The sequence below is a fragment of the Excalfactoria chinensis genome, chromosome 3 (assembly GCF_039878825.1).
Source record: "Excalfactoria chinensis isolate bCotChi1 chromosome 3, bCotChi1.hap2, whole genome shotgun sequence".
Lineage (NCBI taxonomy): Eukaryota > Metazoa > Chordata > Aves > Galliformes > Phasianidae > Excalfactoria > Excalfactoria chinensis.
This window is the reverse complement of record NC_092827.1, coordinates 85,346,371-85,374,252: the sequence shown is the minus strand read 5'-3', so window position 1 is coordinate 85,374,252 and position 27,882 is coordinate 85,346,371. Positions and strand designations below refer to the sequence as shown.

Sequence of the window (27,882 nt, the reverse complement as noted above, 5' to 3'; positions counted from 1 at the left end):
AAGCCAGAACAACAATCAAAACCACATCGGTTTTGCTCATTAATTGGACAGATTAAATGAAACCACTTTGGAGAAAGCGTCAAACTATTTGTAGTCATGGAAGAGTACAAATAGAATCAAGAGAGGTCAAGACCACTTTATTTTACATTAATAAGATGCACATTAAAATCTTTAAAGAAAAATTGGCCATTTTTGCAGCAGCAGTCGAGAGGCTCCAAGTAATCGTGGCTGTTTCCATCAAAAAACAACTGAAAAGGCAACTGTAGATTTGTAGAGGCTAGAAACATTTTGCAAACCCTAAGTGTGTTTGTCATTCCAATTATAGGACAGAACTGCGTTCATACTCTACCGCTTTTCAAAGCGCTCCTGAAGGTTTCCATAACAAGGCTTTTTAAATAAAGGTTTGAAGGATTGCATAGATTCAAAGGCTCAGTGGTCCTCTAATTCCTTTTTGATCTCTGAAATGTATGGATGATCTTTCCCGTGTGCTACTTCCATGATGGCAATTGCCTATGAAAAGGGGAAAAAAAAATATATTCACACAATTGATTCATATATAACACCAGGCTATAAATACTCTCTTTGGAGGTTTGAAGCAGTCTGACACCTCTAGCTACATTTTGTCCCCTTGTAGTCACAAACCCAGTAGGAAATAAAATGAAATTCAAAACTAAGTAATAAAGGTTTTTACATTCATAGAATACTTCTTTCATCTTACAGGATCCCAAAGCACCTTTCAAAATCATATTCCTGACAAAACTACTTTGAATGCAACCAGCTCCAGGACAGAAAACTGCACGTGGGGTGGGTAATATTCTGGCAGTGTACTTAACCAGTATCAGATGGAAGCTCTGTTCCTACCAATTCATCCTTCAGCTGCCAGAGCCTCAAGCAAGGCTAGTGCAGAAGTTTATAAAAGGTATTTCAGACCTGATTCTGTAAACCCTTCGCTGGCTCCAGGGCCACCAATGCTTTAGGAAGGAAGCAGCTGTTGAAGTGAAAACCAAATCTCTTCATCTTGAGGCTCTGCTGTGCCAGACTCCCTGCCACTTCACCTACACACGGCTCTGTTCCTACCATTGAACACTGTGGTCAGCCAAACCCAACGCCCTGCAACCTCCTGCCAATATCCACATTGTACTACAGAGTGGGTTACAGGAGGAAAACTTCCTCTTGGGAAAAGGACAGCAGTGCCCCAGATGTATGGAAGGTGACACAGCAGCAGGCAGGACTGAAAGAAGTAAATTTGGAGCATCTGAGAATATTTAAAGACCACGGTGTTAAGACAGATGAAGCAAAGAACTGCAGCTCCCTAACAGTAACAGCATTTAGTCACTTTCCCCTCAGGAAGTTCTATGGAATTATCCTCTTCTATTAGCTAAGTTGATACAACAGGAGCCTTAGGCTCTATCTCAGCAGCAGTGAGAAATGACTGCATCCCCCTCCTGCCCCCAAAGAAGTGACAGCCTTCTGGATGAGCTTCTGCAAAGTGACAGAGAACAATGGTTTTGTTTTTCCACTGAATTGGAAACCTCAGGGGCTGGGATGACTTTGGGCAGTTCCTGCAGGCAGCTTTTGGAAATGAGTCATTAGAAAATGTTTGTGTTAGGAAGCTAACTATGCCAACCACCCTACCTACAGCTCCCCCGCTCCCCAGCCCATGTTCGCAGTGGCACCAATCCCAGTTTTAGTCGAAGCTGAAGCACCGCAGTGAAGAAAAACCTACTCTCATTTTGAATCAGGTGATGGTTACATTTGAGAGCGTGTATTTCTGCACCGTCCTTCACCGTGGCTGTACAGATTTGCTGTTGCTGGCTAAAAAATTGCCAGCATCCAAAAATGTAAAAGAACAACAACAACAAAATCCCTGGCATTCCACACTGAGCTATTATATGCTGCAGCAGTCACTGATACTTAGGAAACCAAAATAAACCTCTGTCCAACGACAATAGGGGAAGAAAGTGAAAAAGCGTGCAACAGAGCAGTAAAAAACAATAAAGGAATAAAAACTTAAAGAACAAGGAACAGGCTGATAGGAAGGGGTGAAGAAAACTGTGAAATCTAATGCCGTATTTGCCCATTTGAGCATTACCGTGTGCACTGAATTCCCTTCAGCTATTTACAAATCTACTGGTTCCAGAACAAATAACCACCAAAAGCAAGCCTAGTTGAACTTGGATATAGAAATCACGGGCATCAATGAAGCACTTTGTGCCCTTCTGAAGAACTAAGCCGTTTTTTTATGGCCTTACCCTGCAAGTAAGGAGAAGCTGCAGTTGTGCTCCAACTGCACTAGCACAGCTCTAGCTCAGTGAAGATGTGTAACAGTGAAAGTCCATTGTGAAAAGATAAGGCTCCTTTTAGTAGAGAATGGACCCAGAGCACAACTAAGCCATAATTCCTATAACCAAACAAACACCTTAACAAATGCTGCCTTTTTCTACTAGGCAAGGCTTACCAGCAAGAGGATGTCACCTTTCAATGACTCTGTGCCTAAATTGGTATTATTAATGAAGAAACCAGGAAATACCTTCTTCAGGGCTTTATCTCCAGCTGGTCTGTTCTCCAGGGTCATGTACAGTCTCCCTAATTTCAGCCACATGGAGGCAACGTTCAGCGAGTAGGAGGGATAATGCTTACTGCAAAGGAGAAAGAAAACAGCCTTTATCAAACATGGCAGACCCGGAGCTTCCCCCTGCCCCCTGCTCTGCCTCTCCCGCCCCTGCACATTCACCGCTCAGCCCCTCTGCTGTGACTGCCAAGAGCCAGTGCCAGTTTTTTCAAGGATGGGGCTGCCTGTCAGTTGGGAACTGAACTGAAGCTCCCATATGCCTCTGAACAGCTGTCAGATGGCAGTGACTTTTTGTCACTGGTTTTCATCTCGCCAGCTACAGAAAATGACTGCACTGTTACCATTTTTCACCCTCTGCAGAAATAACTCTGCTTATCCCGTCATGGTCAGTCTTTAATGGAAAGCTGGGGTCCCTCAACAGTGTATGCAGCACTTATCAGCCCCGCACTTGCTTTTCACTGAGCTGACAGAGCCCAGTTCAGTGAAGCTGACCTGGAATGCCAGGCTTAGAGCCAGAAGAGCCGGGCAAGTCCCAGAGAAGATAAATAGTACAGAGTCCCCAGGGAGAAAGCTCTGGCTCATTCTCTGTATCACTGCTCGCTGCCAAGCGATTTGTGACTTGACTCTGGCATCTGCTCCAAAGGGAGAGCTCCACTCATGATCCCCCCGAATGGCAGGAGAGTCACGGCTCAAAGACAAGAATCTGCTTGGGAGATCCATGACAGGATCACATGCAGCGTGTAACTGGCTGCCTCTAGAAAATAAAGATCACCGCTTTAAAAAGACAAAACAAGTACTGGGGAAAATACCGGTTGTTTCCTACAGAGGTTATGTGCTGCCTTGCTCCACGCAGGGCTGCGCTCTGCACACTCTCCCACGCCTGCAGACAGGGCCGTGGGGCACCGCACAACCTCTGAGCTCAGCTCCAGCTCCCTCTGCTGCTCAGCGGCAGCCCTGGGCCCGGTCCTGATCCTGCAGTTGCTGCTGAGAGAAGGAGCGGGGAGGGGGTGGGAGGTTGGCACTAACAGCCAGCTTTGCCTCCATGACCTTACACAAAAATGGACTGCAGGACACTTTAAAGCTCTGCTTTAGTGAACCATTAGGAGAATATTAAAAACAAAACCAACCAGAATTAGGCACAGTACCCAGGGTGGAATAAACTTACCCTGAAACTCAAAGCGTGAGCTTCAGACTGAAACTCTGTACTGCAGGCCACATTCTGATAGTAACAAACTGCTAAATTTAAGCACTCTGTTTCAAGCAGTGATGTCACAGGTAGTGCATTTGTACATTAGGTACTGAGAGAAGCAATCTCTGCCCGAACTTGTCTTAGTTATTCAGATTACCGAATTAGAGCGTTAAGGGGAAAAAAAAAGGCTCTTACTTACCTGTATGGCCTGATAATTTTTTGCCCATAACGCAGCGCACCCTCCCAGTCCTGCACGTAGAGACAGACACCCATGGCCTGGTACATCATATGTAACATGTAGATGTTGCTGTCATCAAACACTGCACCCATCTTATCCAGGCTGAGCTCACAGATCTCCAGTAATTCACTGGGAGGTATGCAGAAGTCAAGGAACCCAATGCACAGTTCTGATCAGACAGCTGCCTGATAATGTCAAAGAAAAAAAGATGCCCTAACCTTGTTCAGAATGGCTCTGAAGAGTCTTTTTTTCTCTCAAAGGGCATCAGTGCTTCTGTGCTACTTTGTGAGGTATTCCATGCTCAGAGGCATTCATGAGATTATTCCCCCCCTTACTCAGATTTTCTACAAATGTAACCTTCAGATTGAAAAAGCAACAAAGAAAGCTGCTTCCCTGAGCTGCTGCTGCTCCAGTGATCTGTCAGATGAAGGAGCAATGAGATTCGCTGTGCAGTGGTTACTCAATCAGGTCTGCTGGCCCAGCGCACCTTTCATTTTCGCCCCATCACACCAGTCAGGACAGGTAGGCTCGTGACCACGAGCAGTAGCTGCAGCCTCACACACAGTCACTCAAAACCAGGCAACATTACTGCATGCTAAAAAACACACCCCTGTGCTCATTCCAGGCTCTGGCTTGTTCTGTGCAGACAGCGTATGGCGTGCTATTAGAAACTGACAACTGCATAGGAGCCAACAAATACACGGTCCCATAGCCCCACACCTGCAATGACAAACTGCCCTTGTCTCCAGGAAGAACTCTCCAGCCATAATGAGGACAGAGGTATGTTTAACTTCTAGAGGTCATAGTACTTCTCCTCTGGGTACTTCTGAAGCAAGCTAGCAGGTAAGCTTTAGGGCGCAGGCCAAGACAGTGTAGACAAGGTGAGACAAAGGATATATTTGTAGTGTTTGGCTCGTCTGAACTCCTCTATCACGTTCCTGGCATATTTGATCATGTCTTGTACCGCCTCTGCTGATGGAGGATCGTTCAGCTTGTGGATTTTCAGTTTCTCTTTATCCTGAAGGGAACACAATGGAAGTCATGAATGCAGGTTCCAAGCCCTACAAAAAAAAAGGTGCCTCTGTGGCACAAAATTAATAAAAAGACACAGATGGAGACTTAAGCTTGTCGAAGAATGTAGGAACAAGGGCAGAATGTGCACCTGCATTTTCTCTAAAACCTTGGCTGGGAATCCTAGAATCCTCTGCCTCCCAGTTAGTTCATCTGCCATCCTCTACTTACACAAGGTCCCTTCTTTTGAAAGAACCAAGAGCTTTTAGATTTTGTGATGAAAGCAGCTTTACATAGAAAATTTCACTGCTTTTGAGAGATTAGGGATTAAAATACATTTAGCTTTAAAGCTATCCACCATGTGATAGCTCAGTGGGAAAATAGCATGATATTAAATGAGAAAAGTAGCCTTCATAAGGACAAACAAAAATGTATTTCCACACATTTTGTTGTTCTGCATTGGCTTTCTGCTGGACAGCTCCACTTATTCTTATCTTTCTATCTAACTTATCACTTCATAAGGAGTCGGCTGCAATCTGAAGACAATCTTTTACTGTTTGAGCCTCACACTGTTGCTAGATTTCTTTTAACCTTTAATGATTGCAACCGTCAGCTAAGAGAGCTATAGAGAAATCTTCCGAGGAGTGAAGGAGGCAGAGTGACAGGTGATCCCATGATCAGCAAGTTACTAGAAATCACAATGAAATCCTGGCTACTACTAATTGAAGTAACTGTGGGGAGAAAACACAACTTCAGTGTCAACAGAATGGCCTCAAATGAGAATACTGAGCAGTATTTGGAAAAAAGTTACAAAAACTCCATTTAGAGGAAAGGAGGCGGCTGTCCGGACACTTTGGGCAGCAGCTCTTCAATGGATGCTTCTGTGAAAATGTGGAGTGGAAACAACCTAGAACTTAAGGATCACGAATTATGCCAGTCAGATCTATCTTGATGACAGAATTGCTGCAAGAGGCTCATTTCTCCTAGAACCTCCACTAAGGACAATCAATTAATTGGCAGGACAGGAACAGCTGTTTTAGTGTCTGCTGAGTTTAGCTGCCTTTCCCTCCCATGATAAATGCTTTTGTTCAAAGTAACTAGCACCCTGTTTTAAGAAACACTGTCTGCATGTTCGTCCTTTGAAAGGCACCAAGAGGTGCCTAATGAGGGTAAATCTGGCCTGTGACCCAACACTGTCTTGTCAGCGACAAGAATGATATGATGCCCTTTGCAGGAAATCCCATTGCACAAATTCTGCTGGGTCTCCAGATAATCCAGCACAATCATACACATAGAATTGACAGAGATGTACCATACAGGGACTACAGCAGGACTCTGTGCCAGAACAGGACCCCAAAAATGCTCCAGCCAAGGGGTCACTGAGTCAGAAAACACACAGTTAAAAACTCAGTACTGATCTGAATTCTTCTGGCCAGGTAGTATAGACACAGTATAATTATCTACCTCTAACAAAGTTTTTATCTTCACTTCATAGCTCGACTTTAAATGAGCATCCACCTGGAAATTTTGTGATGTGTCATAATTGAAACATCAGGAAAGAATGAGCATAAGAAAGTCTTACAGAAAGGAAAATAAAAACCAAGCCCTCTATTACCCTACTTCCCAAAATTTAATTAAGCCAGATAGAACATCACATCTAGGGAGCTGGGTAAGTGCCCTGACAGTCAGAACCGTTTCATGCCAATTTAATCCCATTATTACCTTTTCCTTCATAGTGCACTCCCTGCAATCACAAGTGAAGAAATAGGAGTCTCTTAACCTGTCATTTCTGTCTTCCGTGGGATATAACAGGTCAATATAGCTGGTAAAAACCTGGGCAGTAAAAACACAACAGTCAATGAAAAGCAGTACAAATACACGTATTTATGGCTACCAGTTCTGTGGAAATCATATTCAGAGTGACAACTACACACTGACCCAACCTGCGAATCCCCGTAGCCACATCAACTGCCTTTTCCCTCACATACCAAACCCCTCAGAAGCATCAGGAGTTGTCATTTGTGAACACAACCTGACAAAGAAGTGTTTCCTTTCCTATTCAGTATGGAATTTCCCTCACATATTACCCTGGCTTAGATCCAGGAGAGGAAGATTCAGGTGTGGATAAGGAAACTATAACACCATAAATCTCAGACTCCTGTCAAGACTACAAAGACATGCCGACTTTTCAGAAGTAAAATAATGATTTCAGGTATCTGGCCTGGAATAAATTACAGTGGCCTGGTTTTTCAGAGACTGGAGCCTCAATTTTTTCCTTCTGATAACTGAGTAAAATTGGGGCAACAGCAGCCACCGGTAGCTTTAGAAACTTACTAGAAGACCCTTAGATCTCTCAAAAGAAGTCCCAGTGCTCCAGTTCTAGAAGGATGAACACCAGATTTATTTCAGTGGCAACATTTAAGGAAAAGAAAACCTGGTTTTGATCGTCTTTAAAGCCTTTCACATACACTGTTCTCAAGCTTCTCTTTATTTCAGTGGTCACCAGAAAAGAACCCCTTCAATTAGCTTTAGTGTTGTTTTTTAAACGATGTCTCCCTCAAGAAATACGCCACAAGCGGTGCAGTTGATAATTTTGCAGACCAAGAAAGACTTTTAGTTTCATTTCCTCAATTTTCAGTTACTTCAAAGCAAAACGCACGTGTAATTTGATGTTACGTACGCTCCCAATCTTTCTCTATGATCTCACAGCTTCTCCCACACTCCTCCCTTCCAAACATGCAAAACGTAGTAACAGCATTTACAGCACTTCAATTTCTGATGCAATGCCTATGTTGAACCTGAAGGTGGAGACACAGGCCATAAGACTGCACTGAGCCCAAGTTAAAATCACCGGTCCGTTTAAATGTCAGAAGAGAGCCCGCAGAAAAGCAATGAGATCCTATAGAACCGATGCAGCTTCGAAAATACTGTTTAACAAAAAGACGTCAGCAAGGTAAAATACTCCTTACTTCCCCTTCTAATTGCTCTCCAAAAATGCTGAAAATGCCTGGACTCCATGGGAAAATTCCAATACCAAGATTGCTCTCTGTCCATTACCACAGTGCATCTGCAGTGACAACCAGCACCACAGTGAGATCATGATAAGCAGCACACTGAGAAGGTGGTCACCCGAATTACCCCGTCCCAGCAACTGAAGTCACTCGGATCACAATGGTGAACGGCTGCAATCCAGGAAAACCACCCCTATCTCTTTCTCCAAAGTTTCTGTTACGTACTTCAGAAATCAGCTGGACTTGTCAAAGTCAAATCTGAACTTGTTTTGATCAGCATTAACCTTGAAGGCTAAATTAACAGTAGTGAATGACCCACAATCAATCTCCATGCAAACTCCATCCCCAGAGTATTTTCACCCCATGCAGACACATGAACAACTTCCCCAAGTCTGCCTACTATGCAGATTTTTAATTGAATTTGTTATTATTTAATTTTATTGAAGTAAAAATAAGCTGCTGAAGAATTGCTGCCAAGTTCGTTATTTGACTGAGAAGGTTTACCAGGGTCTTAATTTATCCATCACTGTTCGGCTCCAATTAGAAACATATTCTAGCTCTTTTGTGATTCAACAGCTAAGCTGTGCTGAGTGACACGACTGGACAGAGCATCCACAACACATGGGATTGAAACAGAAGTTAGAGGACTTATCTGTTCCCATTTACCTTGTTTATTCTGGCTTCACTTCCATTACTATTATACTGGGAACTATTACAGCAGTAATAATTTTCTTTGATCTTGGAATTTCAAAGCACCAGCCAAACATCAGCAAACTAAGCCGCATTCTACAGACAGATAAACTGAGACGGAGGCTGGCAGATGTGCAGTGACTGATGCAGGTGCCCATCCCTTGTTTTAACACAAAATAGGACACTGCCTCCTAGAATCAATTCAGTCCTTCAGTACCACCCCAACTTTTCTAAAGCTACATCTCAGGCTTCTCTGGGAAACAAGAGATTCTTCCCCCCTTATTATTAAACCGTCATCTGATTTGAACACAGAACGAAAAGCAGGATGGATTCTGTTTTAGGACATGTGTACACAGCGCTGTAATACATTCAAACATAGTGCACCCACCTCTTCTCCAGGCTCAATCTCTTTCACAGCTCTGACTTCAGCCAGCGTCCCTTTGTAAGTTACAATCACATTTGGGCAGCAGCTATGGTTCATCAGTGCAACACTGTAAAGGCAGAAAAGTGAACTTTTCTCCCTCCCCACCAAAAGCAACAGGCAAAAAGTTAAGCAACACTTCATAAAACAAACAAGCTTGAAAGGACTTTTAGTCAGCCTTCCTCTGCAAGCTGTTCTTAGTGAGGCTTAATATGAAGGTAGCCTGGGGAAAATCTGTTGTGTTGTTATTTATCCCATCAATATGGAGAATGGCCATTTTAATGGATCACTGCAATTTTAAAGTCTTATTATAGCTGGACTAGGCAAGTTATTATTTCCCCATTCTTACAGCTCTACAGTACAGCTGATGGGCTATTTGCACACCTTAACTACCAGCAACCAGATATTCAGCTATCTGTAAGAAACAGACCATTCTCCTCTGAGGAGAAAGAAAGAGAAACCCATTTAGGTACAAAGAAACAAGCAAATACAGTTGCTGCACACATTTAAGATCAATGTTAAGAATTTATCTCACTTCTGTGCAAACATAAACAGCCTCCATGCTTAAAGTGGGAATGAGATCTCTGTTTGATATACCAGCACATACATTACACAAAAAAAAAGCTCAAGACTGCTACTGAAAAATACTTTCCTCTGATTCCAAGCTTGGGAGTGCAGTCTGTTGCTTACTGAAGATAAAATGGTTAATTTTAATTCTTTCTCTTCAAAGCTATTGAAATAATAAAAATGTCTTTTCGTAGTGGCTCAGATGCTGAACATTTACAAAGGATGGCGTTGCACTCAATTCCAAAGGATCCTGGTTTCATATTCTATTCCCACCATGACCCTGTTCTTGGCTGAGATTTCACGGCCTTCAGGGATAAGAAATACACAGTCCAGCCCTGCTGAAGCAAGGACCTGAATACAGCAAATCAAGCCCTTCTCTAATTGGGCACCAGGACATTTGAAATCGCCTTGACATAATTACTACTAATCCACACCTCACAGGGAAACTGATAGCACTCGCACTGTGGAGTTTGCAAAGAACAGAAGCAGAAAGTACAGACTTGAAGGGAAAAAAAGTTACATGGCCTCACAGAGAGCTGTACTTCCCAATCCACAACCTGCAGTTAATGACTAACATCTGCAGTTTGTTTGTAAAGCTGAGGAGGTTGTACATATTTTTTCCCACTGTCGTAGCAACATAAAGCATGGCAGTTCTTAAAACATCTGAGGAAGCTGAAAGAAGTTATGAAAGAGATTTATGGTTTGCAAAGGAACAAAGGTAGAAGGGATGTTTTTTTTGCTAACGTCAGGTGAAGCATAATACCCAGGCAATGCAGAAACATGTGGATAAAGCAAGTCACTTACAATCCTTTTCATTTTGCTTTGATCATTACTTGATGTCCCTGTCCAGAACCTGCTAGCCAAGTAAGTCTGTCTCCTACCAACCTGTGTACAGTTCACAGCCAGAGCTACAGGACTTCAAAACATCTTCCAAGTACAATTTTACCACATTTACCAGATTTATAAGCAGAACTGCTGCAAATCACTGGCAGATTTTATTAGTTAGCATATTTTAAACATGACAAATTAATACTAACTCTTAATTTCTTTCAATACAGGTCTAGTTCTAAGCATGCGTAAGCACCTTCGTTTGTTTTTAAATGAATTGTTTTTATTATTTCTTTCAATATTAAACTCAACCTACTCAGGAAATACGGCTGATCCCAAATGAGAGAGTTCTTCATCTTCAATCGTGAAACCATTGCAGTTAACCTAGGAAAAACGAGAGACTAACTCAGATTCTGGTCAACTTATATCACATTCTCATACTTAAAAGTTAAGGGCAGCAATTTGCTTATACTTTTCTTTACATCTCACCAGTATTCATGGAAAAACTACATGACATCTCAAAATGTGAAGTAAGGACAAATCCATATCCAAAGGAACGTGCAGGATTACAAAGAACTGTCAGTCCAATACTTGTACCTGCTCAGGACACAACATCTAAGGGATTACACCTCGAAATGCTAATCAAGAGAAAGGGCTTGAAAAAAGCACCACAAAGAGTGTCCAACAAAGCAGACCATTGCAAACACCATGTGTAACAACGACAGGGCAAGGAGATCTCATTTGGCCATTGCCAACAATAGGCTGAAGTGGAACTATGCATGCAAAGAACAACGCAGGGATGAGGAGCGGCAAACCCAGCCAGGCTGAGGCACTGCAGAGCTTTGAAGGAGCACGTGTTACTGAGATCTGGCACAATGAGGATGTTATCTGGTCAAAGGCTGCATGTATGAGCTACAGCTGAAGCAGATACGAAGAACACAGGGAGTGAGATAGACTGGAACCTCATATAGACATAGGAGGAGACAGAAAAAGAACAGAATGTGTGAGGAAGCATAATACTAATTTAATCAGAGAATAAAAAGCTTATTCATATGTCTTTCTTATAGGTTCAAACAGGTTTTAAAACCTTTTCCTGTTTTATTCTCGCTAAGCTCAAAAGAATGTTTCCAGACTTTCAACTCTGTCTGACTTAAGTGACCTAGATGTACCTCAAATGAGGATTTTATTTCGTTTTTACTGCAAGTCACCAACATGCCAGCCCAGAGAACCCCAGCCACACTCACCAACCTCTCCCCTAAAATCCTTAAAATCCTCACATAAGTGTCAGAAAAACACTGAAAGAACTACTGTCACATAATGAAGTCCAGATGAAGCTATAATGGGCACAAGAGCATTCAATCAAGTACAGCACAAGTACGTGTTATGGAAGGCAGGAGGCGACAACAAACACTACTAACTGTAATGCCTCACAGGCTGGAATGCAGTTTGGATGAGATTTCAGAAATGCAGAAATGGTTTCCAAAGCCACCCTTCAGTTATGAATTGTTCATGATGAGTTCATAGCTAAGTGTCCTGCATCTCTGATTCACTTACCAGTATTTTTGGTACCTTTATTTGATCTTTATTTCTCTGTTATAGCAAGTTAGCATTCAAAGGCTCCCTGTCTCCCAAAATGAACACTAGCCAAGATATGAGCATACCTGAACCAAAACCAAAATGTAGTTGCTGAATACAAAACAATAGAAGAGAAAGATTACATCAACAGCAAGTAAGAACATAAGGCTTCGAAGGCTGACATAGAGAACAGCTTGATGGATCTGAATCACAGGAAAATATTTAAAAATATGTAGTGAGTTATCATCAATTCCCCTGCACTAAGCCAGAGACAACCCACTTCTTGAATGCATCATACCACAAATGACACACGAGGAGCAAACAGAAGAGATGAGATAGCACTGTTTTCCCCAGAGGAATGCATGACTAAAAAAGGAAACATGACGGGAGTAAAGAAACTTGAGCAAGAAAAGGAGACGCCAAGATTGTTCCCAATGGTGGAACAGAGAAGGTGCAAAGTAAGGCACAGGAAAGGATGGGACACCAGAACTTGAAAGAAAAACTGAAGAGAAGCTGAAGAGTACAATGAGATGAGACTGAGGAGGCAGAGTGATAGTCTCAAGAGTTATGTTCCAGAGGGACAGAAGAGAGTAGAACGATACCAACAGCTGGAGATGAGAGTGTTGGAGGACTAGGCTGCTTTGGAGAAAAATCTTTGCTCTGCTCTGAAAGATAATTATGCCTTATCTGTGCTGGTAAGGAGCAATACCAGACCAAGCCCCAAAAAGCACTGAGCAAGGAGTCAGAGGTATCCTTGTGCCAAACTGCTGCCCTGAGCTATGGGGAAAAAAGAATAAATGGAGAAGCAAATTAAAAATACAAGGCCAGAGAAACTATGGAAGCAAAACAAAGGGACAGCACCATATCCACGCTACTGCTTTTAGCTCAGGTTAACTAATGATTAGAAAATGTGTTTGCATGTATCAAGTAGAGACTGACCTCCACTTTTTCCAGAATGATGCCTCATAATGGAGTCAAAACATCAAAATGTTGTATCCTATAGAACACCTTTCTGGAGCTTCCAGACAATCTTTGGAAATTTCAGTTAAAAAAAAATGTCAATGTTCAGTTGGAGATAATTGTCTTATAACCGAGATGAACTCACATGACAACTAAAGGTGACATTTGGTACCCAGAGGGAAGACTGGAGAGAATACCAATTCTAGGAGTCAGCAGTCACCTGAAGTACCAGGATCTGGTGGTCCAGGATAGGACATGAAGAAATCTCATTCTATATAAAATAATTCAATCTCTGGGGGATTCTACCTACATTCCAGCACAGAAACAATGCAAGAAACAGGAGGTACAGATTTATTTACAGTATCCCTTCAACAAACATAAATTGTCAAGTCTTTAAAATGGAAAATTTTTTTACTGAGGGGAAAATGTATAGTTTGGAACAACTGAATGAAGAACAGATGCCAAATACGCTTAAGAATCATTCCTCTACAACATAACAGTGCCTGTATTAAGGCAATAGTAAAAGTGTCTCCTTACTGATACATAACTGACTATATGAAAAGGGTGGTGCCATTTCAGCTTTCACTGCAGCAGACAACATTTATCCATAGCACAAAATTAAACTTTTTACTCAGAAGTTTAAAACTAGCTTCTTTGGAAGTACAGGGAAAAAAAAAGAAGGAAAAAAAAAGATAAGGGTTCTTTCAGCATTCCATTTCTGCATTATTTCACCCACTACAACATATTTGATGTGTATGAAAATCAGGTGAGAGAAGAGAGGTGACATATTTTAAAACTTATCTAACAAGACATCCTGCCTTGCCTTCATCTCTCCAGATGACAAAACTAATTGATTGCATTTAAAAGCCATAGGTCAGATAAAATTTCAGGTTGCTCTTTCCTATTCTCTGCCACTGAGATCCTTTAAAGGCAAGTAGCTTTTTGACTATGTCCACCAACAGCTGCACTATGCTTGGCCCAAAGCCTAACTTGGACAGGGTCTATTAAAGGCTGTTTCCCATCTTCTTCAGTGTTTGAGAAGCACCTCATGAAAAATATGAAGATAAGAATCTCTCCCTCACTACTGAAATGGAGCGTGTCCAGCCAATTCCGGTGAAGGAAGTGCATCTTTGCCATCAAGCACACTCAGTTCTCCCCATGCAAAGAGCTATCACTTCCATCACCTGTAAGATTTTGCTCCTTTCAGAAAGGCTGAACTCCTCCCTACAGTACCATCCACCTATGCAGACTACATTCTAGCCAACTTACTTGTGCAAAGAGAACTACAAGAGCAGCATTGTCAGGGTACTCCAAGTGCTTTGAATAAAAGTGATGAAGAGCAGCAATGTCGTTCTGAATCAGCTCTCTCTTTTCATTGTCTAGTTTTTCAAGGTCTGTGGACAAAGAATACATTCCATTTCAGTAACAGGAACACTCCCCACTGAACTTCAGTTAGGCTTAAGTTAAACAAGCCTGGACTTAAACAGAAACCCCTCATAGAGCAGCTACTTGGAAGTAGCACAAGAAGCGTTTGTTCTTCCATAAAAATAATGCTTCTTCTGCCAAGGCCACACTTACACTACAAGAACATGCAGGATTTAAAAATCCCTTTCTAAACATCTTTATTTTAAGTGGTAATTGGACAATTGTTGGGAGAAGGGTTACCCTGTTTAATAGGCATTTGTTAGCCCTAGCAAGCAGACAAGCCATCTCTCTAGAAGCCTACCTACTGTAGTGAACTGTCCTCAACTGTTTAAGATGATTTTATGAGCTACATGGTTCTGTCTAGTGTGGTACAAAATCCTTTTAGATAACACATTTCTTAAAACCTTCTTCACAGAGTGTTAAGACCCTCATGCAGACCTAATCTTCATCAGTATGAGCCAGTCGGATAAGGAATGCTACTTATCATTGCTCTCAAAAGACACAGTTTTTCCTAGCAGAGGCACTAACTACTTGTAGCCATGTGTGACAGTGACTTCACAAAGACTGATGCTAATGCTGGGGCTAGTCACCAGGGCTCCCTTTGCAGTTAGAGGAGAATAACATAAGGGAGCCTGGGAAGGCAACACACCTTGACCTACTGCAGGGACCTGCCTTGGCACGCAGCAGCACCTGGGAACACCCACATCTCTGTGGGCTACAGGGCAATTCACAGAGGTGCATTTCATCTGCTGGCATGTGAGGACAACAAGAGATGGCAGGAACATCAGTTGAAGCATCCTGGTTTCACCAGCCAACTGTACTCCCTTCAGGGTTTGCTCGGAGATTTACCCTAAGGCCCTTGCCAAGTTGTAGCCAGAGCTGTGGACTACAGGACATTTAGGTGCCTGATCCACTCAGACTGAGTCAGATCACTGACACAGTGCTCTTGGTTCTTTCCCTCCCTTAGGTCCTTTCAGCCTCAGAAACAGAATTCTGCAAAGTTTTTCCTAATCCTCTTTCTCACTGTAGCGGTGCCATCTGCTCTTTCCTGTTCTAAAAGAGACAGCAACTCATCGGTTTCCCTTCTGCAAAATAACAGTAGAGAAAAACATTCCAAAAAAGGCTGCAGAACAATGGAAGAAGCATTTGTCAGAGCAGATGTGAATGAGAAGAGAGTCACAAAAATACTGGGAGAAATGAAATGCAATAATTTGATGATAATTAGGACAAGCCAGAAATAGATTTTCAACTTTGAGCTGAAAACCAGGTACCTTTTCCTCTCCTGTATAAGTTGTTACAAAGAGCAAGGCTACTGCTGAGCATGATGAAGGTGTGGTAAGAGGAGAATCAACAAGGCAGAAATAATAAGAGGGAACCTTACTACCAAGAGAAGAATCAGAACAAGGGCTCCTAGAGGACCAGGGAGACACTGCAACTGGAAAAAAACAAAACACATCTGCCTTTCAGCTCCCAAATTAATATGTTATTAAACACACACTGCAATTGGAAGAACATACAGAAATTATTTCAGCACTTAGCAGTCTTCCTTCACCTCAAACTTATTAACCTACCTGCAAAAATTAGCCTTGCCTTATGAAATGTCAAACGTTGGCATTTTTCCCCTTTATGTCCTCCAGCTGTCCAAAGAGCTGTGATAGCTTTCACCCAGTAAACAAATTAAATCCTAATTCTGCTGGTTTTGGTTACCTGGCTACCTCAACTTCTAGCAGTGGCTGCACGTATTCAGCATTTTATAAAGGGTTTTGGAAACTATCAGTGAGAAATGTGAATATATCAACCTATTGTCTCCTTGTATATTGCCTCCAGCACCAAGAAAGAGAAATGACAGACCAGTGGAAATGCCAGGACAGATATTAGTCCCCTAGTTGCTCAATTTCTAACTCTGCCTCACAGGATGTAAAGAGTAGCCTTGCAGTTAAACGCAAGCCATTGCCTCATCTCCTTCCTTGGATTATTTTGGAGCATTTAGGACATGGAATTTCAATACAATCACATATAACATGTCAGATTTGACTGGCAGTGACAGATAGTGAAGCGCAGTCCAGAGGGTTCTGCAATTAGCCCCTTAGTCACTGTCACCATCAAGCAACTGTGCTGTCTCTGATTTTATGCCTCCTGGTAACGAATACCAGCTATTTTAATTTTACAACATTACGATTCTCAAAAGACACCAGAGTACCAGAAAAGCCATGAGGTGGATGTACGCTGCAGCATTAATTCTGTCTAGGTTTTCACCCTTGTTTCACAATCCCACAAGCAACTAGAAAAAAAAAAGAAGGCAAAAAAAGAAAGAAAGAGAAAAGAAATGATAGCACTATGCTATCATTCAAAATGCTAGGAACCACAGTTCTCTCTGTTTATTCCTTCTTCAAGTAGAAAATAAAGTCAGATGCTCCAAAAAGTGTTGATGGAGGGGAGCAAGCGGTAAAGCAAACACAAACACAAACAACTGCCCCTGTTTTTTACTTACGTGATTCAAATTCTTTTACAGCGAGCAGCTTTTCTGACTGTGTTCTTTCAGGGTGAATTTTCTAGCAATAAGGGAGGAAAAAAAGCAACAAGAAGAGAATATTTTAGTGTTTCTAGGTAGGCTGTTTTGTCTGTGCTTCTCTAAGCTGGGAACGCTCACCTGTAAATCAAACAAATCCATGCATATGAAATATATAAAAGTCAAACAGCAATGAGTTAAATTGACTGCGCTTAGTTAAACCATAGAAATATTTTCTCTCCACCAAATTAGGCAGCCAAAGATTAACTCTTATCAAATTTATATACATAAACTGAATGGTATTTTAAATATGTCATTTGCTTTGTTCTAGACACCCAGAAAGCTGCTAACAATAGCAAGCAGGCAGGAGACAGGCTTCGCTTTGAGGAAAGTGAATAAACTGACTGTTGACAGAGTTCAAAAGCAATGCTCCATTGTTGGCCTAAGGCCACTTCTTTGTAATCTTGGCCATTAAATATGGCTTTGCAGGTGGCCCAGCAGCTGAGGTTCAGGGACCATGGTTTGCATATTTAGCTTTTATATGACATAGAGGGTTCTCCCCCCTCCTTGTAAGCAATAAAAGCACGAATTTATTCCAATGACTTTTTGTCATTAACCATCCGATTTTGTTTGTGGATCACCACCAAACCATACTTTAATTAAGTCACACACACATACATTCACACACACAGCAAGTACAGCAACTACCTTCCCAGCTGGCCACCAAAATCCTCACTCTGCACAGTATCCAGGTTGCCCTTGCCACATAAGCAAACCTCAATCACACAAATATGCTTCAAAGAGGATTTGTTTTTGCAGAGAGTTTAGAGCTCTGCAAAGATACGCAGTGTAGTAACCTTTCATGTCTCTGTTAGCACACGTGTTGTCTTCAGTTTCCATATGGTAAGGAAACTGAAATGTGATTGACACTGTAACCTTACGTCCTTACTACCGACATTCTTTTTCACCAAAGATCAAGGTTCTTTCAATCCCTGTTTTTCACCAGCTAACTCCAGTAATCATAAACATCAATATGTGAGTACCCCAGAGGTGTTCTTGACTCACAAATGCACTGGGCATTGCTACACAGGTAGAGCTGAAAAACAGTACAGCAGGCAACTTCTTCATGAAGATGTCAGTGCCTGCAGGCAGATGACACTACAAGAGTAAATTTAACTGATTTATAATCAGGTCTCATTCCTTTTTCTCTAACAATAGCATAGGCGTGGTGCTAGCCCACACATGTAACCAAGAGTTCAAATCTACCAGAACAGACTCTGAAACACCGTGTACATTGTGAGTCTCAATTGTAAACTTCTCGACTCCATTCAACACTATCTGGGCCACAAACTACAGCTGGAGAGCTTAAGACTCACTATAATTTTACTGTTTTCCCCTAAGTCTTCAGCTAGACTACCACAATGGTGTTGACACTACTACAGAGTTTTGATGAGCCATTCATTCCGCTGTCCATGCTCTATATTACACCTATCTGTTCATAGGAAGCCAGTATGCCTGTGCTTTGCTGGGACAGTTACTGTAGGTCAATTTTCACTTTCCTGTCCTCCCTGGCACACAGCGTAGGAACATACCTCCCAAGTCCAGTTTTCTGCTCACCTGTTTGGCAAGGATCCTCGCCGTTAGCCTCACCGTCTCCGAGGGATTCCAGTTCTGTCCAAAAGTGCACATGGCAGAACATTCTAGCTTATGCATTGGCCAGTCTTCCTTCTGCAAATGTAGAAAAATTATTTTTAAAATTAGCCGTGAAGATAAAAATGAGGATACAACAAGTCCCAGCAGATCCTAGAGGTCAAGTGAAATGTGTTTCCTTTAAAAAAAATAAGATGACGCTCGCTAATTCCAAACAAAAGCTTGAGTCACATTGGAGGGCCGCAGCTATCCTGCTTTTTACAAACAAATTCACAAGGGATAAGTTAAGGTCAGAACATCTTCATTTATTCAATGGAAAAAAAAAAAAAGAACTAAGTGGTGAAGAAGCAAATAGACAACATGATTTATAAACCACCAGTTCTTATTGTTCAGATCAAGCATGTGAGGACAGAGTAGGTCTAAGCTTGATGGCTTTATTGGGTTCATTTCCATTTAATACCTTGGCCCCTCATTACGACATGACCCTGGTGTAATCAGGAGTAATGTGTCTGAAGTCAATGGATTCACAACCACGAAGAATGAGTATATTTAAGGTCAGAACCAGGCTCGCTGAATAGAATAATCAGATTTTTTCCTTAAATGCTGTAGGATATGACTACAGCTAGGCAACTAAAACACTCTAATAAAGACAAAATACATCTTAGGGAAGAACGTACAGCATACTCCTAGCTCAGCATACAATAGAACTTGTGAGGAATGGCACAAGCGACTGACTTTTTGCAGTCTACAGGCTCCTCCAAAGTAACAGAAACCTTCAGAGATTAGCACAGAATCAGATTTACTCTCTGCAACGGCATACAGAGCCTGGCATGGGCTGTTCCCAAACTACATCATATTTTATTTCTTTAATCAGGTATGGAAATATTCTTACTCTTATATTCATGCAATGCACAATTATTATTTTATGTATCTCCCCCCAGACACACTTACAGTGTGTTAGAACAGCCCTGTAGTCCTTATTCAGAAAAAATAAAAACTAAAACCAAATCAATAGCCCATCAGAAAGGCCGAATGGCAGAAGCAGAAGAAAGACTGGATTTCACTCAGCTGCCTAAACACAAACATTAAGGGCTGTCTGGGGCATCCTAGGTTATCTAAAACACTCAGGTGTGAGCAGCAGAACTACAGGAAGATTAATTTATTTGGAGAAGTAATAACCAGAAGCCACATATGATAACCCAAAAAATGCAGAGCAATGTATCCTGCCTTGGCTGTCCCACTTACACAAAGGTTACGTAGACCAAAACAAAAGCTGATACCTCTAATTGCAGAGTAGGTTCACCAAAACATTCTTCCACTGAAATGTGTAATTTAATAGCCCTGAATGTGTATAGGTTTCGAAATTCATTGTATTAGGACAAGAAGGTGAATGCATGCCCCAGCCTCATGTAGAACTTCAAGCCATACAACACTGCAAGAGGATTCAACACCTCACAAGGTCAGCTTCAATATCCTTCATATCTCAATGTATTCCCCACTTCAGAAAAAGAAACAAACCAATAGCAGCATGCAGGCTGACTGAAATAAGCTCAAGTGTAGCTGTTCTAAGAGGACACAGCCATACAGACCAGGCAAACTAAAATAGGATATTACACCGTAATCATGTCATGTGAAATTACACTCCCAACTGTCCTACAGCTGTCACACTATGAAGCGCATCCCCCCTAGAGGCTTACTTCCTACGTGTGCCCCAAGACCTCTCTCTGGAAAATTCCTGATAGCCAGTGGATTCCTAAGCAAAGACTAATGCTATGAAGATGTGCACAGTTGAAACTTCAGCTCTCACCTCTTCATGCACACTCACGCTTCAGACTTGCTTCTGGGGTGCAAGAAACAAAGAAACAGAGCCTAAAGTTTTGTATGGCAGCATTCATACAAGCTGGGTAAATAAACAAGAAAGATTACCTGATAAAATAAAATCAAATGCAAAAATCACATGCATGTCTCAAAGCAGTGTTTTTAAAAGTCCGTTTGTTCTCTTTATTCTTTACACATTCCTAATTAAAATCTTTCCCCAGGCAGATTCATACTGGGTTATATGAACTAGTAGGGAGGTTAAAGGGACAAGATATGGCTGAATAGTGTGAAATGAGATAAAAGGCTGAAACACTACAAGAAGAGAGAGCACTGATGACTGAGTAATATCTGGGATGGAAACACTGGGACAGCAGTTTTCCCTGCGATCTCAGCAGGACTGTATTTTGCATTCTTCTCCATGCTTTTTTCCTAAGCAGTCTGAATTATAACAGGTAGCATTGTTCTAGCCGAATCCCTGATGTTATATTAATACTATTTTCTTCCTATTTTCCTTACATTCCGAGTATTTTTCCTTTCATTTAGGAGTGTGTGACAACACTTTTGGAACAGAAGTTCTTTAAAGCCCATGCTTTTCACATTCAAGCATGGAAATGGTCTTCTCCATCATGTCCTTCAAAACAGTTTCACTTTCCAGGACACTGACATATAACTCAGCATTAAAAAAAATACACCTCATACCCAGAATAAAACTCAAACCCAAACAAGCATCCTGGCACTTGGAATCATGGAATCATTAAGTTTGGAAAAGACCATTTAAGATCATCAACTCCAACCACAACTCTACCTCCACCATGCCCACTAACCACATCCAAACTTCCTTTCTTCCAAACATAGGACATCTCTGTAGGATGTAAGCTTTGTCACATTTCACTTGTTTGAAACAAAACACAAACAGTAGCCAGAAATGCTTGACAAACCATCAAAAGGGATAAGCCTGCTTCTTCTGGCCCAATTATGCTCAAATATTATTCATTCAAGTCCCTAACTGAACTTCAGTGAAGCATCTTCTGATGCCTGGCATTATCCAGTAAGGTTCTCACACGCAGCCCTTCATCAAGCAGCAAAAGCAAGAACTTCACACATCCTTCACATCCTTCCCTACTATAGTTTAGTGAATGCTGAGCCAGAGAGGGTATTGGACTTCCATTGTATAATGTTCAAAAGGTTCACAGGAGACATTTATGAAAGAGATAACACAGAAAGTTTTTGGGTAGGGGAACAAACTCTTCCAAAAGGCAGGCTTAAACAGGTTCTTGTAGTATCAAATTCCTCCTGCACAGAACTGTTACAGCAAGAATTCCCCATTTCTTCTGCAGCTTAGAAGCAAAGATTAGACAATTTCTGCAAGGTCCCATTTAAAACACATCTGCTTGATGCTTACTCCAGATCTACAACTAAAAATATGTTTCCCTTACTCCAGGAATACCAACTCCAACACTCTTTAACATGACATGTCAAGAATAACCCCCCTAAATATTTTGCATAAATATATTACAGATATGGAAAGTCCTGACAGAAACATCTCTTTCTGCACTTTGGCAAGCTGATCTCCACTCTGCCTGGGATAAATAATAGCTCTGTGTAGTAACAGAAATAGGAGCTCCAGTAGCTGGTTCAAGTTCACTGGTTCCACAATTGCACCCATATAACCCCCTTAAAACATTTCCCTTTAGAGTGTTTCAGCAGCTAATTTCTGAAGAGAAAAGATAAGCGCAGGTCTCCTGCTGTTTGACTAAAATTATTATAATTTAAGAAGTCAAGACCTGAACAGCTGCAGATGGGGTCTGAAAGCCACAACTATAATAACAGGCCTGTGCTTTGAGGAGCCAACAGCGAAGAGCAGAATTGGTACGAGTCAGCTGCAACTCTCAAACCCTTTTAAAAGGGGAACAGCATTAGAGGCTAGGAAAGGAAAGCAAGACCAAATAAACTGACAGACAAGTACAGGAACTGTAGCAGGCCCAGTATGAGAACATATGGAGTGAGTCCTAAAAAAATTAGCCACTACATCACTGCAAAACTTGGTCTCACTCACACCTCAGCACTACCTTTCCCTGGTGGTCCAGGGCAAAGGTATTATACTGCCAAGCAAGGCTTAGTCTATACACCAATCATCTGTCACATGGTAGGAGATGTACCCTGTTACCAATAGTATGATCTTCAGCAAGTTAGTGCTTATTTGTGCATGTACACCCTGTTTCAACACAAATGCCACATAGAATGCTCAGACATTTCATGCATTAAATGCTTGGAAAGTGTTTTAAGAACCTCAAAGCAAGGCTGCTATATGGCTTAACAGAACAGCCCAAAAGACGCTTCCAAGGAAATCCATGCAATGACAATAACTTTGCTTTCAAGAACCATGTTATTCTGAGAGAAGAAAAAAAAAGAAAAAGAAAAAAAAAAGTTGCCGAAGTGCTGAGAAGTGCTTCTGAACAAGACAGGGATGAAGATACAGTGTAGATTGTGCATCATATACAGTCAGGGAGATTGGTTTCTAGACAATACTATGCCAGAAGGTAACTTTGAAAGAATGTCTAAGAATTCAGTCCCAGCAACACTCATAAATTTCCTAAGACTGATACAGAGTGCTCCAAACATAGAAGATAATGTTATATTACCAAAGGCATTGAAAGCCAGAGGTGGATCATCAGCAAGAGTGAAGTGCTAGTCCTTGTGCTTGCCACAGTACTGTCTAGACGTCATAACTTCATCAAAGGTCTTTGTATCTGAAGCATCACACTATGCACCAACAGACAGAAAAGCTATTAATTCATTAACTTATCAGACAGGCTTTGGCTGAGCATCTTGTCCTGTAGTTTCAATGATACCCGGTTTCAATTCAGTTTTATCTTCCTAGAAGATATCTTACTATAAAAATGTCATTCTGACCATAAAGAAAAAGAAAGCTAAGAAAGCAGAATGTGGACAAGACTGTCCAGGTGGGAGAGAGAAAAAAAAGCCTCCTTGTTCTTACTGTGTAAATTTGTCAGGGCTACAAAACAGAAGTAAGGATGCTGAGGGAATGAAATGAAGGAGAGGTTTGGAGGTAAAAGCGATGGACTGCAGACCAGCAGAACCAAGTCCTAGTACTTCCACGCACCTGTGTTATCAACTTGCTGTTTTTCCTGGCACAAACAGGGAGATTTCCAACTTCAGTAAGCCTTGTAATGACAGTTAAATGCTTTATAAACCACTATGAACATCATACAGCAAGAGAAGAAACTCAGAATCTTAGGTAGAAGGTGCTAAACAACCAACAAATTGCTTTGTTCAAGTATTTCCTCTCCTCATGTAGTTAAGGGCTTACTAAGTAATAATGACACATGGAAGCACTTCTTCCAAATAAGCATTTCTCATGAATGAATCATGGGTTTTCACAACACTGTCATTAAAACTCTTTCAGACTTCTCTTGAGGGCATTAAAGATGCTTACACAACATTTTATTTCTTCCCAGTGCAACTGCTGTCAGTCTCTCAATATTCTCTGAACAACTGCAAACATCCTTGAAAAATAAATCTTTTAAGCATTTTGAGCCCAACTGCCAAGCCAAAAAGCCATGCAATTCACCCATAATTCTCTAAGACATTGTAGGAAAGCTGGAAGCCAGTGGGAGCAACAGAAAGAGGAGGACAGGCTAAAGTTTGCCACTAGCTCAACATGAGAGTAAGATGCACGCTTGAAATTAAAGCACCCTAGATACCTGATTAGGGATTTAAAATATTTTTTTTTAAAGATGCCTATTGCAATATTGAGATGAAAGCTGTAATTAAAACTGCATGCAAATGTTTTGGATGCCTTCATACTGCTCTACTTTGTTGTAGACTTGCTTATATTCTATTTTGGGAGGCTTTAAAAGAACAACAGTATATAAAGAATAACAAAAGAAAACCAAGAAAAGCCCTTAAACTAGTTTTTTAATGATTTTTCCCTTAGACGCTCACTCACCTAATAGTTTAGTGAGATAATGTTAATTTATCTGGTTTGTGCTCTAAAAAACTAATACAGACATAATTAGTGGGCTGACAGGCAGCTCTAATCAAAGTCTCAGTGGTACCAAGCCCTGGAGCTACTGATCTTGAAAGACTCATGCAGACCATGTCCAAATCCTGTAATTGTTCAATGCACGATTCCATGGTCAGCATCTGTGGGATGCTGAAATTGACTGGGCTACTATTAACCACAGTTAAAATTAGAGGCTATCAATGACAAACAATAAATGCATGTGAGCGTTTCCCACACATACTGCATTACCGTACCTGACATTCCACATCACAGTAAAAGGCCTGCTTACATCTTCCACACTTGGACAGTCCTTCTTTCCTTTAAAAGAAAACAGACAATAAAGCTCAGTGAAATACAAACACATCCTTTATCACTAATAGGTATGAAACTCTTACTGAGGGCTAATCTAGTAACCACGTAGGTCGTCTGAGAAGAACACTGTACAGCATTTCACAGTTCTTCAGAACACTGTGACTATAGCTTGAACCCCGACTTCAGATGGCAGATGCTATTCTGATTTGTTTAGAGTTTCAAAAGGAAGTTTTTCTTAACAGCTGTTATTATGCAAAAGCACTCTGTTGTCCTAAATTACAGGGTCTGGGAATGTTTTATTCTGTGCTGCTTGACAGACAATTTCATTTTTTGGCACTACAAGCTGCATGCTGATAACTAACTTCTCCTTGCTTTCAGAACTTCCCTGTTTCTCTATATACCTGCTCACCATTACTAGCCTTTTGCTTCTGCTCTTCCAGTTCCATTGCTTCTCTGACTGCTTCAGAAAGCACAATCATTGTTTTGTGAGTAATCACCTCCCAACACCAAGAGAAAATACGCTATATTACTAAATACTCTTCCACCTTCTGTAACCACACAGCCTCTTTCTGTCCCATTGTCCAGCATGTGATGGATAGCTGTGCATCCCACAGTCACCTAAGCCTTGTGCTCTTTGTTTAATTTGGGTATATCCCAACAGAGGGATCTGACAAAACAAAGATCCTTTCCTGCTTCAAGGTGCATGTGCTGTAGCAGGTCCTATCACCAATACAGCATGTGTTACTCAATGCGACATTCTGATGTGACAGCAATACAGATCTCTCAGTAGTACCAAATGCTTTAAAATGTCTATACAATTTCCCTAGTACAAGATGCAACAAAATTTGTCTTAAAGAATTGTAGTAATTACAAAGTATATACTGGAGTAAAACATTAGTGAGTGTTCTCATAGAACACAACAGCAAAGGGCATTTCACAGAGGTCTCTGGCACTGGGGGTCCATAAGGCCTTGAGAGTCTCAACATCCCCTGATCATTCTTGCAAAGCTGATAGTGAGACACAAATCTTTCAAGCTACCAACAGCATTCTGCTTGCTGACAGCACGCCTCTTGAGCACAGCTGCATATTTAAAGTAACAAATATCACCTGATGCAAATATGTCCTTCTATTCTCACTTTTATAATGGCACACATAAGTTTCTCTCACCAAGACCTTACCCACAACCCTCCTAACACTGCAGTTTTAACAAATACAGTTCCAAATTAAGCCCTTTTTTGTAGTATGTACTGGTTTTGCTTCTATTTCACTGTTGCTAAATGGGAAACACATACAAAACGTTACTGAGAAACATCAGATCCAGGTACTGCAGTGAGGTATTTTCCTTCTAGTGGAACCCCATCACTCTTATGTGAAATAGCTTTTGGTCTGCTGCATTGTAACTACTATGGTACTACATTCAGTGTATTTCCCTTGATCACTGTGCAGCCCTAGAACTCCATAGGAGAAGGCAGCATGGAGAATAAGCAGTATTTAAATAGTCTGTTCCTGCTGACTGCTAGAAGTAACTCTATGAGAGAGACCTGAATATTTTTAGGTCACTACTATCACTACAATTTTACTTGATGACAACAGAGAATGGAAAGTATCCCAGAGAGGCTATGGAGTCTCCTTCTCTGGAGATATTCAAGACTCGTCTGGATGCCTTCCTGTGTAACCTACTCTGGGGAGCTTGCTTTGGCAGGGGGGTTGAACTGGATGATCTCCAGATGCCCCTCCCAACCCCTATGGTTCTGTGATCCCATAACGAGGGAAATCTGGGTGTGATTGTTCAACAAAAGCCAATTTAAGGTTAGGAACAACAACAACAAAAAAACCACAAACAAACAAAGAAACAAAGAACAAACAAACCACACGAAACTCAAGAGATGATAACTTTCTAATAATAACTCTAAAGTGCCTCAGCAGCCTCGCAGAGAGCCAGGAGGGCAGCTGGTACATAGCAGGGGGGCTGGACTTGATGATCCACACAGGTCCCTTCCAGCTCCTATGATTTTATGATTCTGTAACTGCCAAAGCATGGAGTTATGGGATGCCAGGCACCAGGCCTGCAGTCAGTGTGTGCGGCTCTGGAAGCGCTCTGTGAAAGGAGCCCTGCTCACGCTGCCTGCACTCAGCCTCCCTAACAACATAGAGAATGAAGGTAAGGCTGTTGGTTGAAGAAGTATCCAGGCAGGCCACGTGCACCACGGAAATGCAACGTAAGTGGTCTGGGAACCACAGGCCCTTCCTCCCCTGTCACAGTCTCATACTTCAGCACTACAAACCGACAAGGATGCGATTCAGCCTCTCGCAGGAAGCCACGCGCGCATCTACGTGACTGTAAGAGCGCGAAAACAGCCGAACCTTTTCCTCCTCAGTTTCCTCGGCTCTCAAGCGAGGGAACCCAATTCCACTCCGAAACCTCCCCCGCAGCACTACGGCCAGCGAATGCACGGGGTATGCAGGTTTCTCTATGCAATGCTGCCCGCGGAGCTCCTTCCGCAGCCGCTACTCGCGGTGCCCACGCCCACCTCACAGCCCCGCTACCGGACCGAACGCGGGCCCCGGCACAACCGGTCCCCGGGCCCCGCTCCCCGGCCCGGCCCGACTCGTACTGGCCCGCAGCCCTACCTGGCGAAGCAGCCGTCGCAGTGGCTGCCGCGCTCACTGACGGTCAGCACGGCGGTGTAGGCCGGGCAGCTGAAGAGCAGCTCTCCCACAGCGTAGCGCCTCAGAGCCCGCAGGCCCCGGCCCTTGCCGGGACTTGCGAACCTCTCCAGACCGCCGGGCTGCGGCATCGCCTCCGAGCGCATCCCTCTGCAGGCGAAGGGGCTACACCGGCAGGACCCCGGGTTCGCCGACAGGGCCCGGATCGCCTAACACCGGCAGCGGGCGCCAGGGGAGCGCCTCCTCCGGCCGGCGGGGGATTGGCGCCGGGAGGGGCACCCGGGAAGCAGCAGAGCCGGCTCCACAGCGTGCTGGCAGCGGGGTGGGGGTCGCGTCCACTCACACGTGCGGTGGAAGCACTCAACGGCGCAAGCAGGGAGTGCCCTGAGAAATACGTAAGGCAGCCCGTGCC

General features: G+C 42.3%; 1 protein-coding gene across 2 annotated transcripts; it reads right to left on the bottom strand.

Moving 5' to 3' along the window:
- Positions 1-116: 116 nt before the first annotated feature.
- SMYD2 (SET and MYND domain containing 2) lies at positions 117-27,882 on the bottom strand. 2 transcript variants are annotated; one of them, XM_072332029.1, is made up of 13 exons: positions 27,435-27,882; positions 24,746-24,809; positions 18,614-18,724; positions 16,979-17,039; positions 15,869-15,922; positions 14,332-14,456; positions 10,844-10,911; positions 9,100-9,202; positions 6,733-6,843; positions 4,897-5,017; positions 3,961-4,135; positions 2,531-2,639; positions 117-510 (listed from the first exon to the last, which is right to left on the bottom strand). In XM_072332029.1, the coding sequence occupies exons 1-13, from the start codon at positions 27,614-27,616 to the stop codon at positions 430-432; spliced, it is 1,365 nt and encodes a 454-aa protein (XP_072188130.1). In that variant the 5' UTR covers positions 27,617-27,882; the 3' UTR covers positions 117-429. The 2 variants fall into 2 exon arrangements, with proteins under 2 accessions (XP_072188130.1, XP_072188131.1); XM_072332030.1 differs by lacking the exon at positions 15,869-15,922 and having other exon boundaries at positions 27,435-27,879.

What these genes read in the sequence shown, in the direction of transcription:
- SMYD2 (XM_072332029.1), bottom strand. Translation starts at nt 27,616, where the DNA reads ATGCGCTCGGAGGCGATGCCGCAGCCCGGCGGTCTGGAGAGGTTCGCA. An exon ending in TTCTGATTCTTCTCTTGGTA is followed by an intron (nt 14,457 to 15,868) that starts GTAAGGTTCCCT and finishes CTTTGTCCACAG; the next exon opens with ACCTTGAAAAACTAGACAAT. An exon ending in AGTGCACTATGAAGGAAAAG is followed by an intron (nt 5,018 to 6,732) that starts GTAATAATGGGA and finishes TGTTCCCTTCAG; the next exon opens with GATAAAGAGAAACTGAAAAT.